Raw genomic sequence first — 12,724 nt, forward strand, 5'->3', positions numbered from 1 at the left:
CAGCCTCACACACTCTAAAATCAGAAGACTCTCTGACCTTGGATGTGGAGGACGGAGGGGGACGATCTGGGCTCTCCCTCCAGGACCCCCCCCAGCCACCACAGCACCTCCACGGGCTCAGGGGGGCCAACCGCCACACAGGTGAGGTTGAAGGGCACATTGGGGAATGTGGCCACGTCCTGAGGCTCCTGGAGGAAGTGAGGGACACCTGCAGGAGATGGAGGGGTGTGTTCAGGGTCACAGCAGACTGTAGGAATATACAGACAGCTGCTGGAACAGCTGGAGGATTGACTGTGGTGCATTCAGGGTCCTTACCTTCCACAGTGATCCAGGCTCGTTCAGAGGAGAACGTCAGACCGTGGAACTCCACCTCACACCAGTACTGACCCGCATCCTGCTGCTGGACCGACTTCACACTGGAACCAAGAACACACAGAACCTTAGAACCTGGACCAGAACCAGAAAATGGAGTGGAACTGGAAACTGAAACTAGACAGGAACCAGGATCACCCAGGATCAGCACCTGAACTGAAGGAGGAGATGATCCAAACACCTAAGGTCCTGATTAGAAATTGATCAGATTAAATTATTGATCTGATCAGAATGAAACTGACCTGAGATCAGACTCTGATTCTGCTGCCTGAAGCTTTTCTTCTGTCTGCTGTTTCTCTGAGACTGTTTCTCTGACCTGTTTCCTTCCAGCTGCTGCTCACTGACTGAGACTGATCTGAGGTCAGGTTCTGATAGTTCACGTCCCTGAGGCCCTGGAGCTGGAGCACTGCTGCAGAGGATTGTGGGAAAGAGATCTGCCTGTGATTCTCATAATAAAGACTTGCAGCAGAGACCGGTCCAGGTCCAGGTCCAGGTCCAGGTCCTGACTGTGGACATTTAACATGCAGCTCAAAGTGTGTGTTCAGCATCAACACTGTCCTGCATCAGAGGGGGGGGGGGGGGGGGGGGGGTGTTCTGCCTGTATTTACTGTTGATCTGCTGTTTAACCATCAAACAGTCCGCCCCCCCTTGCACACAGAGGGGGTTTCTGACAAGAACCTGAACAACCGGACCCTGTGGTTACCATGGAGACCAAACACACCGGCAACCAGACTCCATGATATTTTTAGTAGTTTTAAGATAGTTATAAATAAAGGACACGCCTCCTCTTCCTGCTCTCCATCACAACTCCTCTTGAGGTTTTGTTTCCTTCACCGATCACAGCTGAGAGCACCCCCCCACCCCCACCCCCCCCACCTACCTGTGGAAGGTCTCCCAGTGGTGCTCCCCCAGTGTGATGAACATCTGGTCGGTGCTGTAGAGTTTCTCTCCGTCCTTCAGCCACACGATGTCGGGCTCCATCAGTCCCTGAACAGCACAGCCCAGCCTCGCTGCGTTGCCCTGGGAGACCGTCTGATTGGACGGGTGCTTCGTAAACATCACACCTGCGTGGGGGGGCGGGGGTGAGGTCACACGTTAGAGAACCACACTATAAACTGGACTGTCATGGCTCCCAGGTGTTCCACCTTTAGAACCTGAGTCTCTGTCACAGACCTGTGTCTCACCTGTGTTTACCTGCTGCAGGTGACAGGTGTACACCTCACTGATCAGTCTTTTGTAAACAAACTCATTTCTCACATTGTTCTGTTTTCTGTTTTTCAGCATCACAGAGACAGATGACATCATCGACCATCAAAACATAAGAGGCAATCAGTGGAGTGAGTGTCCGACAGTGAACAGTGATGTCATCAGTCGCTGCAGTAACTTCATTACCCATAAATCCTTTGGCCTGTGAGATGAAACAATTAATCGATTATCAGAACAGCTGCTGATCAACTTTCTGTCAATCGACTAATCAATGAATCAGATTAGTTTAACTCTGATCTTGTTACAACAAGGATGATAATGATGATACCTGTGGTTGTCTGACCGTCTGTTTGTTTGTTTATTTGTCTGTCTGATTGTTTGTTTGTCTGGTTGTTTGTTTGTTTGTCTGATTGTTTGTTTGTCTGGTTGTTGACCGATTTGCACCAAACTTATTCAGTTATAATCTTAAAGACAACAATTGTGGATTCAACATTTTCTTCCAGTTTTCCTACAACCTCTTTGATCTTATCATCATTATTGATTGTTATGATTATTGATCTGATTATTTAGATCCAGATCTAAGCATCTTGTCCTGAGACCACAGTGGGAAGGAAACAGAAAACATTCTCCGGCTTCTGACCTGAACCTCAACTACCTCAACTGATGGACTAACCTGGACCTGGGTGGAACCTGATTCTGAAACCAGGTCTCAAAGAGCCGTTCATTGTGTATGTGTGTGTGTGTGTGTGTGTGTGTGTGTGTGTGTGTGTGTGTGTGTGTGTGTGTGTGTATGTGTGTGTGTGTGTGTAAGTTCTGGCTGCAGACAGAGAGGCAGCTGGAGGATATCTCTCTTGAAGATGGTTTCTTCATCACATCAGATCTCAACCCTCCTCCCTCCACCTCCTCCACCTTCAGGTTGACTGGGTTCACCTCTGCCATGACATCACTGATGTCGGCGTCTTTCAGCAGAGAGTCTCTCTGAGCCAGTTTCCATCAGCATCAGTTTGTCACATTGTGAGACGGATCAGGGACAAGAGGACCGAACTCCCTCCAGCTGATCCAACACCGAGTCACCGAGCTCACCTGAAGATCTTGGACCTGACACCTGGATTTAATAGTTTTAATTTATTTATACTGTTTTTATTTTTTCCCGCTCTGTTGCCTTCTTCAGCATTTTTAAACATTCCTACAAAATAAAAGTCATTGTGTTTGATGTACTTCCATCAGCTGTGACCTCTGACCTCCTCACTGCAGGTGGTTAGTGATTTTGCTGATCCAAGAAGTGAACTCACCGGTCTCAGAATCACAGGAATGATTAAAGTTATCAACTTACATTATTGTATTTTCACCAGTTAAGAACCTTTCACCTTTACACCTTCATCTTTTCTATGAACTTGTTCTCTGTTTGTATTTTCCTGATGGTTCTGTTAGTTCAGGATAACTTCTTGTTTATGATGCGTTCACATGCTGTTAAAGGTCGCAGTGATGTGTGTCCTAAACAAAGATGTGATAAACAGCTTCAGTATAGAACTGGGGGACAGTAAAGTGATGTCAGAAGCCGTGAATCTGCACTTTGCAGATAACAGAGGCAAAATACTGTAATTTAAGTTATACGTCATAAATTAATTTCTTCATACGCTCGTTTCTTTAATGGTGATGCCAGTTGGACCTTTTTTTAATTTGGCACGAGTCCTGATTCATTCGACAAATAAACAACCATCACTTAGCAACGTGTTTCAATTAAATGTCAATGTTTTCCCTGATTGAAGCTGCTTTAAAACCGTAAAGCTGAGCCGCTAATAAAGTTATAATTTCCTCACCTGTTCGCCAGGTGAACCGGAGGCTCGACTCTATTTATTCCTGGTCTGAAGAAGAGTTTTACCTCACGTGGATATTTGTCGAAAAGAAATAAAACTTTAAAACTGCACAGTTTCAAACGGAGTCTCGCCCTCGGAGACAAAACGTCGCCACATTCAAACACGGGTTTGTCCTCTGATGGAAAAGCAGTAAAACTGTGATTCACCTTTTAGTTGGAGCCATGACTCTGAACCATCTGATGTAATGAGTCTGTTCACTCACCTGTCCCACAGGTGCCCTCGAGACTCCGCAGTAAAAACACCACGATCCACAGAACCCGCTTCATCTTCTCATTATTTCTGTCCGTGCCCCGTTTAATCCGACACACGAAGCGGGTTAGCCTAGTTCAACTCGGCTCGGCTCGGTCCCCTTCTCTCGTCACTGGAGCCTCATTTCCAGCCGGACAAACAGGATTTCCCCCCGGGAGACGGCGGAGCGGAGCGGCGGGGAACACGGTAACTTCATAAAGGAGGAGCGGGAAAACAAACAAACAAACAAAAAACAGGCTGATAAACGGAGTTTGTGTCGGTCAGAAAGTTTAGAGCAGCTCGTTCTCACGCTGAAACTTCACACACGTTAAACACGATCTGACCGGAAAGGGCACCGTATCACCTTCAAAATAAAACAACATGAAACATAAAGATTTTTAAATTTTACGTTTATGTTGCATTTCACGTTTTATGATTATATATTATTATTGTATATTTTCTATTTTACAGTTGCACGTTTCTTTAGTTTTACTGTTACACTTTAATCATTGTTTTGCGTTGTTTGTTCCTGTCAAACACTGAAACACTGAATTGAATTAACCCAATTATTGGGTGATACACTAATAAAATATGACTGAATGTCAATATTTGGCTTTAATAAAGTTGGAAGAAATGTTTAAAACTGTCAGTATAACAGATTTCTAAGAGTATTCTTCAGCTTATTTTATTTTTCAACATGAATAACGTTTTACTCAATTTTACTTTATTTATCTTTTTTTTATTTGATTTGACTTTTTGTTGTTTTATTTATCTTCCTTTTTTTTTTATCTTTTACCGTAGTTTATCTTTGTTATTCAATGAAAACATGTAACCGGAAGTGCGGTTGATATTCAGTCTAGCTTCACACTGGTTGATCTCTCCCAGTGGAATGTGGAGGAGGGGGAGAAGTAGGGGGAGGGGAGAGGGGGGGACTAGTTCGTTTAGTAAGGACTAATTTGTTTGAGTTGAAGACTTTGGGCCTGTTGGACGGTCAGGACCAGGTTTAGGTTGAGGGTGAGTTAATGAGAGAGAGAGAGGGAGAGAGAGGGAGAGAGGAGAGAGAGAGAGAGAGAGAGAGAGAGAGAGAGAGAGAAGTGTGTGTGAAGAAGATGATGATCGGGAACGCGCATGACCGCCACCTGGCGGTGTGACATCAGAGCCCAGGTACAGTGATGGTCAGTACAACCTGGTCCATGTTGTTTCTAGAAGCATCATGATGGTGGAGGAACCAAACTCCACAGGATTTAATCAGGTTTTTACAGTTTTCATTGTTGCGTCTGGTTCAGTGAAAATAAAACACACACATTCATTCAACAGTTGTGATGTCATCCTCCTCCTCTTCCTCTTCTGATATCTTCATTGCTTCTGACTCAGACTCTGGTTTTCTGGATCTGAGTTCTTGTCATGTCAGGTCCACATGTTGATCTCATACAGGAACCACAGAACCAGCTGTGGCACCGACAGGAACCATGACTGGTTTATTTCATCCTCCAGCTGCAGGTAAATCACACGTCAACTGTTCAGAGGAGAAAACCAAGTTCTGCTTTGGGAAACACACAGAAGCCAACGAGGTTCAAAGATGGATCATCATCAGCACCAGAGTCCAGACTGACATTATCTCAACATCTGGATCAGTGTGTCAGCTGATGAAAGATGAGAAAACAGAGTCACTGTAGTTTGTGTAAATGTTCTTGGTGTGTAAAGACAATGTGCTGACATGTTGATTTCGGATGTTAAACGACCTGCGGCTCGTTAACACAGACGAGACAAATCACAACAGATTTAAACATGCAGAGAGTTTAATGACAGGATGAGTTCAGACACGACAGATAAGACTCGTCTCATCAGACCGGTCTGGATCAGTCTGGTCTCTGATGAAGATAAAAGCTCACAGGAGAAGAAGAAACAAACATTAGTTAAATAAACAAAAACAGCAAAAGAAAAACTATGTTCAGAGAAGAGTGTCTTTAATGTTTCCCACTGATCAGGATTCACCTTCATCTTCATCTTCACCTTCATCTTTGTCTTCACATTCATGTTTGTCCAAATAAGCCCGAGACTCTACTGGAGATTCTACTAGAGATCCAACGGTGAGTCGACCCACAGACAATTAATCAACTATTGATCGACTGAGTAAAACACTCCTTTGTTCCAGTTCCTCAAACAGGAGAATTTTGTTTTATATGTGACAGTAAATTAAATGTCTTAAGGTTTTTAAACTGTTACACAAAACAAACTTTCACTAATTAATATTTTATTATTGATTAATGGGTTAATTGTTTGGTTTATAAAACATCAAGAAACAGTGAAAAATGGCCCGACATAGTTTCCTGAAGGTTTAGAAGACGTCATCAAATCCTAGGAAATTCAGTCCATGATCAAAGCAGAAAAATCCTCACAACAATCAATCAATCAATCAATCAATCAATCAATCAATCAATCAATCAATCAATCAGGAAATACAGAATCAGGTGAATCTGATTGGCTGCTGTTCCAGTCAACATAAAGAAAAGGAAACGCTGTGTCCTCTTGATCAAACCTTAAAGTTTAAGAGACAAACAGGTGAGTGAACAGGTGAGTGAACAGCGTCGTCCCTGAGTCTCTACTGTTAAACATCAGCTACACTTTGTCTTCTTCTCTTGTGTTAAATGTTAAAATCCTCTGTTTGTCCAGGTGAGCCTCTCGTTACCTGGTTGTCCAGGTGAGCTTCTCATTACCTGGTTGTCCAGGTGAGCTTCTCATTACCTGGTTGTCCAGGTGAGCCTCTAGTTACCTGTGTTCTGTTAAATGTCCTCAGACCTGCAGCAGCAGCAGGTCTCACTAGTGGTCCAGCAGATGGGGGGCGCTGTGAGTAGTACTGAGCTGTGACATCCGGTTTTTAGCAGCAGAAGAAGAAGCAGCTGTGGGGGCGGGGGGGGGGGGTTGGGCGGAGTCTGGGCTGACCACATCTCCGACTGACTCGTCACAGAGGGTCATCAGGTAAACTTCTTCTTAGTGGCTGTGAATCGCTCCATGTACTAAGGAGGGAAAACAACAGAGACCATTAGAGACCATTAGAGACCAGTGGAGACCAGTAGAGACCAGCTGAGGTGTCTGTCTTTTGTTCTCCAGACAAGTTTCTAACAGGTGCTCTCACCTTGTCGTATCCTTCCAGGTCTCGGAGCTTCTTCACTTCGAACAGGTTTCCCTCCACAGAGAACAGAGACACCTGGGAGCCGGAGAGGATGGACAGAGGGATGGAGGACAGCTCCAGACAGTTCTCCTCCAGACGAAGGACCTTCAGACGAGGACACCGGGACACCTCCGCCGACAGCACCGAGATCTGCAGGAGGAACAGGAAGACTGCTGAAACCTGCTGTTGGTTGTCGTGTGACAGGTCTCTGATAAGGGCAGGGAGACCTGGTTCTGAAGTACCTGGTTCTGGTTGAGGTTGATCTCGATAGCCTGCAGCTCAGACACATGCTCAGGGACGTTCTGGATCTGGTTTCGGGACAGGTCCAGCAGATCCAGGTGCCTCAGGGTCGCCAGTCCGGGGGGGAACTCTGAGATCTGGTTCCCGGCCAGACTGAGGGTCCGCAGGGCTTTGAGCTGGCCCAGACCGGGGGGCAGCTGCTGGATCCGGTTCCCATTCAGACTCAGGGTCTCCAGCTTCTTCAGCTTCCCGATCTCACTGGGAACACTGGCTGAGGACAGAGAGGACAAGATCAGCACCAGACCAGGTTCTGTTCACACTCACAAGTCTCAGCTAGATATATTATATATGTATATATATATACATTATATATATATATATAATATATATATATAATATATCTAGCACACACACACACACACACACACCATATATACCACTTTGCACAGACAGAACAAGGAGACTTGGGGCCAACAGAGGGCCAATGGAAAGCCTCCCCTCTGGTCTCTGTCAGCCTCTCTGATGCTTCAGGTCTGTATGAGACCAGGAGTCAGGACTGAGACCAGGAGCTGGTCGAGCTGGACTGAATCTACATCCCAGTTGCTCTGTGTTGTCAAGCAGCTTCACTCTGACTCTGCAGTGATGAAGATGAGGATGAGGATGAGCTCTGCCTGGTTCAGGTGTACTCTGTTGGACTGTGTGCAGGCACACTGAACATGAACCTGTGTGTTTGTCGCTAAGCTAAGCTAAGCTAAGCTAACTGATCTCTGAGTGTTGTGATACATGGTTGTTAAACCACTGTCACCTCTATCACCTGTGGTTGAACACTTGTCCTCAGGTCAGTCACTCACTCAGTTTGTTGCAGTTGAGCGTCAGACTCTTTAGCTGCAGGAAGTTTCCAATGGCGGCAGGAAGAACCTCGATCTTGTTCCCGGACAGGTCCACCGTCCTCAGGTTACTGGTGAGTCTCTGCAGCTCCTCTGGAAACTGGAGCAACGACACAAACAGCAGGAAACTTCAGCGACTGACCACGGCTCCAAGTGAAGGTCACTGATGAAGACTGTAAAACTCTTCATCATCACACAGACCTGAGTTATTGTTTCACTGGAGCCTGAAGTTGTGGAAATATCATTTACCTCTTTAAAGTATAAAACGCATGACCTAGACCTTTGTAATGTTTATGAACAAAAACACCAAAGCAAATTCCTTGTATGTTGAAAACCTACTTGTTAATAAACCAAATTCTGATACTGAAGATCTGGTGAAGAATCCTCAACCTCATCTTTATCTCACGTCACTGTTGTTAGGACACTGACAGATTCAAACATGATTGACAGTGAAGGAGTGAGCTGTGATTGGTTTTTCTCCTGTGATGAACACAACTATGGTCTCTCACATTTTCAAAATAAGAGAAAATTCAAAAGTAATAATAAAAGTAAAGAACAGATACTGAAGTAAATGTACTCTCTTACTGTCCACCTCCACCTGTGTTCACCTGTTGAACACAACTTTTGTGTGTGGAGCAGTGACGTCAGTGCAAATATCTTCAGTATGCGACTGTAAACAATGATAACACGTGAACAGGTGAGTCTCACCTCCTGCAGTCCTTTTCCTGTCAGCTGGAACACCCCGGTCTTCTGGGAGGTCTCCAGGTGAGACTTGAGCGCGCTGTTCCCCATGTGGACCTGCGGCCAGGTGCACCTCCACCTGTCAACCTGTCTGTTCGAGCCCGACTGGGTAATGAACTATTGTCCCTGAGGGTGAGATGCTCCTCCACCGTCTGCCTACAGCGGGAAGACTCCACCCGAGGTCATATCCAGACCGGATGTGGTCGGTATAAGTCCAAGTCCCGGGATCAGCTGACGGGTTTAAAGAAGCTCCTGTCGCTGTTAATGAGATGAGTCGGTGAATCTGCTAACAGCTAGCTGCGTTAGCTCCTGAGACACCGACCAGCCCTGGCTGGGTCCAGTAACGAGTTAGCAAAGGCTGGGTCCAGTAACGAGCTAGCAAACCAACACACTCGTCACAGTGCGGTTAACGTGACCGTGGCGAGTTCGGCCCAGTGTGAAGCTACGTTAGCATTGAGGTTAGCATGAAGGTTAGCCTGCTAGCCGCAACAAAAACAACTCAACACACCGGAAACAGTTGTACTTACATCAAAGCAATCGGCGCAGTGTCGTCACGCGCAGTGTGTAGTTTGTCGCATAGTGTGTAGTTTGTAGTTTGTAGTTTTTAAGTAGAGCAGCAAAGTGGAGGTGGAGACGCCCTGAGAAGGACTGAACGGCGCTACTGTGTGAGCCAATGGGAACACCGGATATATATACGTCACGTCCGTTTCTCCCTATTTTGTTCTATTTTTGCTTCTAGGTGCATTACCGCCACCTTCTGGACAAGTGTACGCTACAGCACTTTGTGTTGGGATCAAACAACTACGGGTGTAGTTCTCCTTCTGTCCTGAGGGGGGCGCTAATGAGAGCGAGGAGAGTTCAAGCTGCCGAATCAGTCAGAAGAAGAAGAAGAGGCGGAACCAAATCAACTGGCGGGCTCCGATCAGCTGGAGCCGTTTTATGGATTTTAGGGACGATTCTTCGGTTTGAACAGTAAGAAACAAACACGGAGGATTAACGGTTCACAGCTACAGTATGTCTCGTATATATAGTTTGTCTCTGTGTTTCAGTCTCTGTAGTTTGTCTCTCTTTAGTTTCTCTCTCTCTCTCTGTGTTTCAGATGCATCAGTGGGATGTGTCCCTGTTCTCAGTGACTCCAGCTGCTGCCCTGTTGTCCAGATGTGTCTCCAGAGGAGCTGTGTCTCAGGTGAGGTCATCATGTCAGCTGTTTTTAGCTGCAGACGGGGTAACTGGGGGGGGGGTTACTTTTAAATGCCTGTGAATAATGAACCAATCATAATTAATTTTGTTTAAATCTACTTAAATGTATGAGGAGCTGAGATGTGTGTGTGTGTGGGGGGGGTTGTCACCTGGGAAACCTCATGTTTTTTCTCTACCTGTCCTCAGGAGGTAATAGACTCCGCCTCCTCCAGGCAGAGCCCCATCTTCTCCTCTCACCTGCATGAGGCTGTACAGCGAGTCAGAACGCAGAGACAGCTGGACGAGGTACACATCAGTCTGATGTCACATCCTGGAAAAGTCTGGAAAGAATCCTTTTCCAGGCTTTGAAATCATTACTGTGCTCATTTTATTTTATTAAAAAACTGATTGGTCAGGATTGTTTACTGTTTGAGCTGGACTCATCCTGATCAGACGGCCTGAATTGATCGTGATCAGATGGACTGAAGTGACTCTGATTATCAGTTTGTCTCAGTAAAATCTCGTCTCATGTTTCATGTCGACTGTTGCAGGTGCAGCTGGAGGTGGAACTGCTGAAGGAGGAGAAGAAGAGCGCCGACGTCACGCACACATTTTACCTCAGTGAGTGTTTTATAGGAAGAATAAACACAGTCCACAGCTGCTTCTTATTGAAGGTTTAGAACTCGAATTAGAACTAAATGATTCATGAACCATTAATGAAGTTATTAACTCCCCCCACCCCCACCCCCCCAGCTCGGAGGTTCCAGATGTTGCAGATGTTCTGTGGTCACCTGCAAGAGCTCCTGAAGGATCAGAACAGTCTGAGACAGAGACTGATGAGACCTCTGGGTCGCACCAACCTGCCCGTCCAGGCTCATCTGCATAGGTCAAATTTGTCTCCTTAGCAACCGCTGTCTCACATCCACTGTGATGATAATAATAATAATTGATTTCTAGATCCAGAGGGAGTTAGTTGATCTGTGTCAGCAGGGTCTCAGCCGGTCTGTGCTGTGTTTCAGGTCTGTGGTGGAGGTTGTGAAGATGCTGCTGGACTTCATAGAGACCCTGGAGGAGAAGCTGGACTCGGTGCACAGCTGCACCACCACCAGAGACCGGCTCACTCAGCTGGTCAGTTCCATGATGTCTGATGTTGACAGTTGGTCTCAGGACTGAGGAGGATGTTTTAACTTCATCATGAAAAAAACAGCTTCACACATTTTCTCTGCCTGTGTCTCCTGATCCTGATCCTGATCCTGATTCTGATCCTGATCCTGATCCTGATCCTGATGCCTAACCTCAGAGTATCAGAGAGTGGTTCAGAGAATTGATCTGATATCAGATCTTAAACCTGGTAAACAAACTGTGTTTAATGAGGATGTCATTATGGCTGGCAGCTGATCGATGAGGTCAGAACCGACTGATCATGAATCAATCAGTCACAGACTGATGTGAAGCAACAGCACAGCGAAACTGATTTATTATTAAATCAGTTTATTTTCATATTTATTACTAAATCAGTTTATTGAAGAAGCTGCAGCCAAAGAATATTTCTTAATTGATTAATGAACTGATTAATAGGTGGAGCTCTGTAGCGGTCTGTTTTAAAATGGATCATATAAACCCTTATAGTTTAAAGGAGTCGGCTGAGTTCTACAGTCCGGGGTCTGGATCATCCCTGGACCACACACCGGTTCTGTCTCCTCTGTGGGTCCACTGGGTTTCATCATGTGGCTCTGGTTCATTTACAAACTGTTGGTCAGTGTCACAGTGACTCTGAGCAGGTGCAGTATTTTCACCTGGATCATTTCCCTTTACCTCTGAAGCTCTCTCTCTCTCTTTCACTTTCTCTGTTTCAGAATACCTCTCTCGCCCAGCTGCTGGCGCAGGTGGCAGAGGTGCAGAGTTTATCCAATCAGGTTCTTCAGTGGAAGGATGTTGTGAGCAGCCTGCAGAGTGACCCCTCTGCCTGATGACCTCTGACCCCTCACCTTCAGCCCCCTCCTCCTCCTCCTCCTCCTCCTCGTACAAACCGAAACCTGGACGTGGACTCTGAGACCTGCTCACAGACCTCCATCAGGTCTCACGTTGAAAACTTGATGATGTTATTTTGTTTTTTGTAATAAATAAAATTTTGGTCGAAGCTTCTTGTCATCAGACATTTTAATAAACCCCAGGTCATAGGCAGAGTGAGGCAGTACCAGATGTTTTCCCAAAAGCCCCGAATCTTATATGAAGTTTATTATAACATTATTTAAATGTATAACTTCAACTTGGCATCATTTCCTCTCCGTCTCTCTGACTGGACCGGCAAATCAATGGAGCTCTATTAGTACTGTACTGGGGAAACAGCCATTTATATTATTATTTATTTTTGGGGAGCCATGGGGGAAAATGAGCAAGAGAGCGCGGGGACAGGACAACCTGTGGACCAGGAGAGGAAGCAGGAATAGAAAGGAGTGAAAAGCTGAAGTTAAGAGAAGAAGAGAGGAGAATAATATGTGATGAAGAACCAGGAGGAGAGGGTGAGAAGAAGACAGAAGAGGAAGTCTGGATTTGAAGAGTGAAGAAGAGAGTAGAGAGGGAGGAGTGAGAGAGAAAGGGAGGAAAAGAATGAAGGAGAGAAAAAGGGGGATGGTATGGAAGTAGATTTTGTCTCAATATTATTTAAGTGAACTGATTGACAATCAGTGAGTAAACACCTTCCACAAATACAAAAAATACATTTGGAAGCTCAAAAAAATATGCAATTATAAAACGGATCTACAAACAAATTTCACGAATAAAAACATCTGTGAATACATTCAATTAATTTACAAATAAAT

At 45.4% G+C, this 12,724-nt stretch overlaps 3 protein-coding genes across 4 annotated transcripts in view; 1 reads left to right on the forward strand and 2 right to left on the reverse strand.

Moving 5' to 3' along the window:
• tyro3 (TYRO3 protein tyrosine kinase) overlaps window positions 1-4,047 on the reverse strand; it is a 14,042-nt gene extending 9,995 nt beyond the window's left edge. Inside the window, exons 1-4 of the mRNA XM_056392769.1 lie at window positions 3,658-4,047; window positions 1,253-1,436; window positions 316-416; window positions 38-208 (exon numbers count right to left, since the gene is read on the reverse strand). Of these exons, the coding sequence (XP_056248744.1) occupies window positions 38-208; window positions 316-416; window positions 1,253-1,436; window positions 3,658-3,721 (520 nt within the window). The 5' untranslated portion in view covers window positions 3,722-4,047. The remainder of the gene's footprint in view (window positions 1-37; window positions 209-315; window positions 417-1,252; window positions 1,437-3,657) is intronic.
• A 1,417-nt stretch (window positions 4,048-5,464) lies between these two features.
• On the reverse strand, window positions 5,465-9,373 carry lrrc57 (leucine rich repeat containing 57). The gene is made up of 6 exons (XM_056394070.1): window positions 9,251-9,373; window positions 8,691-8,981; window positions 7,947-8,082; window positions 7,098-7,366; window positions 6,820-7,005; window positions 5,465-6,700 (listed from the first exon to the last, which is right to left on the reverse strand). Exons 2-6 carry the CDS (start codon window positions 8,772-8,774, stop codon window positions 6,659-6,661), a joined length of 717 nt encoding a protein of 238 aa, XP_056250045.1. The 5' UTR covers window positions 8,775-8,981; window positions 9,251-9,373; the 3' UTR covers window positions 5,465-6,658.
• Window positions 9,374-9,550: 177 nt separating this feature from the next.
• Window positions 9,551-12,042, forward strand: haus2 (HAUS augmin like complex subunit 2). Of its 2 annotated transcripts, none has more exons than XM_056394071.1 (7): window positions 9,551-9,695; window positions 9,823-9,909; window positions 10,110-10,208; window positions 10,454-10,523; window positions 10,656-10,788; window positions 10,922-11,030; window positions 11,759-12,042. In XM_056394071.1, the coding sequence occupies exons 2-7, from the start codon at window positions 9,823-9,825 to the stop codon at window positions 11,870-11,872; spliced, it is 612 nt and encodes a 203-aa protein (XP_056250046.1). In that variant the 5' UTR covers window positions 9,551-9,695; the 3' UTR covers window positions 11,873-12,042. The 2 variants fall into 2 exon arrangements, with proteins under 2 accessions (XP_056250046.1, XP_056250047.1); XM_056394072.1 differs by having other exon boundaries at window positions 9,616-9,735.
• Window positions 12,043-12,724: the final 682 nt, after the last annotated feature.

This window comes from Seriola aureovittata, chromosome 13, assembly GCF_021018895.1.
Source record: "Seriola aureovittata isolate HTS-2021-v1 ecotype China chromosome 13, ASM2101889v1, whole genome shotgun sequence".
Classification (NCBI taxonomy): domain Eukaryota; kingdom Metazoa; phylum Chordata; class Actinopteri; order Carangiformes; family Carangidae; genus Seriola; species Seriola aureovittata.

What these genes read in the sequence shown, in the direction of transcription:
- lrrc57 (XM_056394070.1), bottom strand. Translation starts at nt 8,774, where the DNA reads ATGGGGAACAGCGCGCTCAAGTCTCACCTGGAGACCTCCCAGAAGACC. An exon ending in CAGGAAAAGGACTGCAGGAG is followed by an intron (nt 8,083 to 8,690) that starts GTGAGACTCACC and finishes TCGTTGCTCCAG; the next exon opens with TTTCCAGAGGAGCTGCAGAG. An exon ending in GCTCAACTGCAACAAACTGA is followed by an intron (nt 7,367 to 7,946) that starts GTGAGTGACTGA and finishes CTCTGTCCTCAG; the next exon opens with CCAGTGTTCCCAGTGAGATC.
- haus2 (XM_056394071.1), top strand. Translation starts at nt 9,823, where the DNA reads ATGCATCAGTGGGATGTGTCCCTGTTCTCAGTGACTCCAGCTGCTGCC. An exon ending in CCAGAGGAGCTGTGTCTCAG is followed by an intron (nt 9,910 to 10,109) that starts GTGAGGTCATCA and finishes ACCTGTCCTCAG; the next exon opens with GAGGTAATAGACTCCGCCTC. An exon ending in GTCCAGGCTCATCTGCATAG is followed by an intron (nt 10,789 to 10,921) that starts GTCAAATTTGTC and finishes GCTGTGTTTCAG; the next exon opens with GTCTGTGGTGGAGGTTGTGA.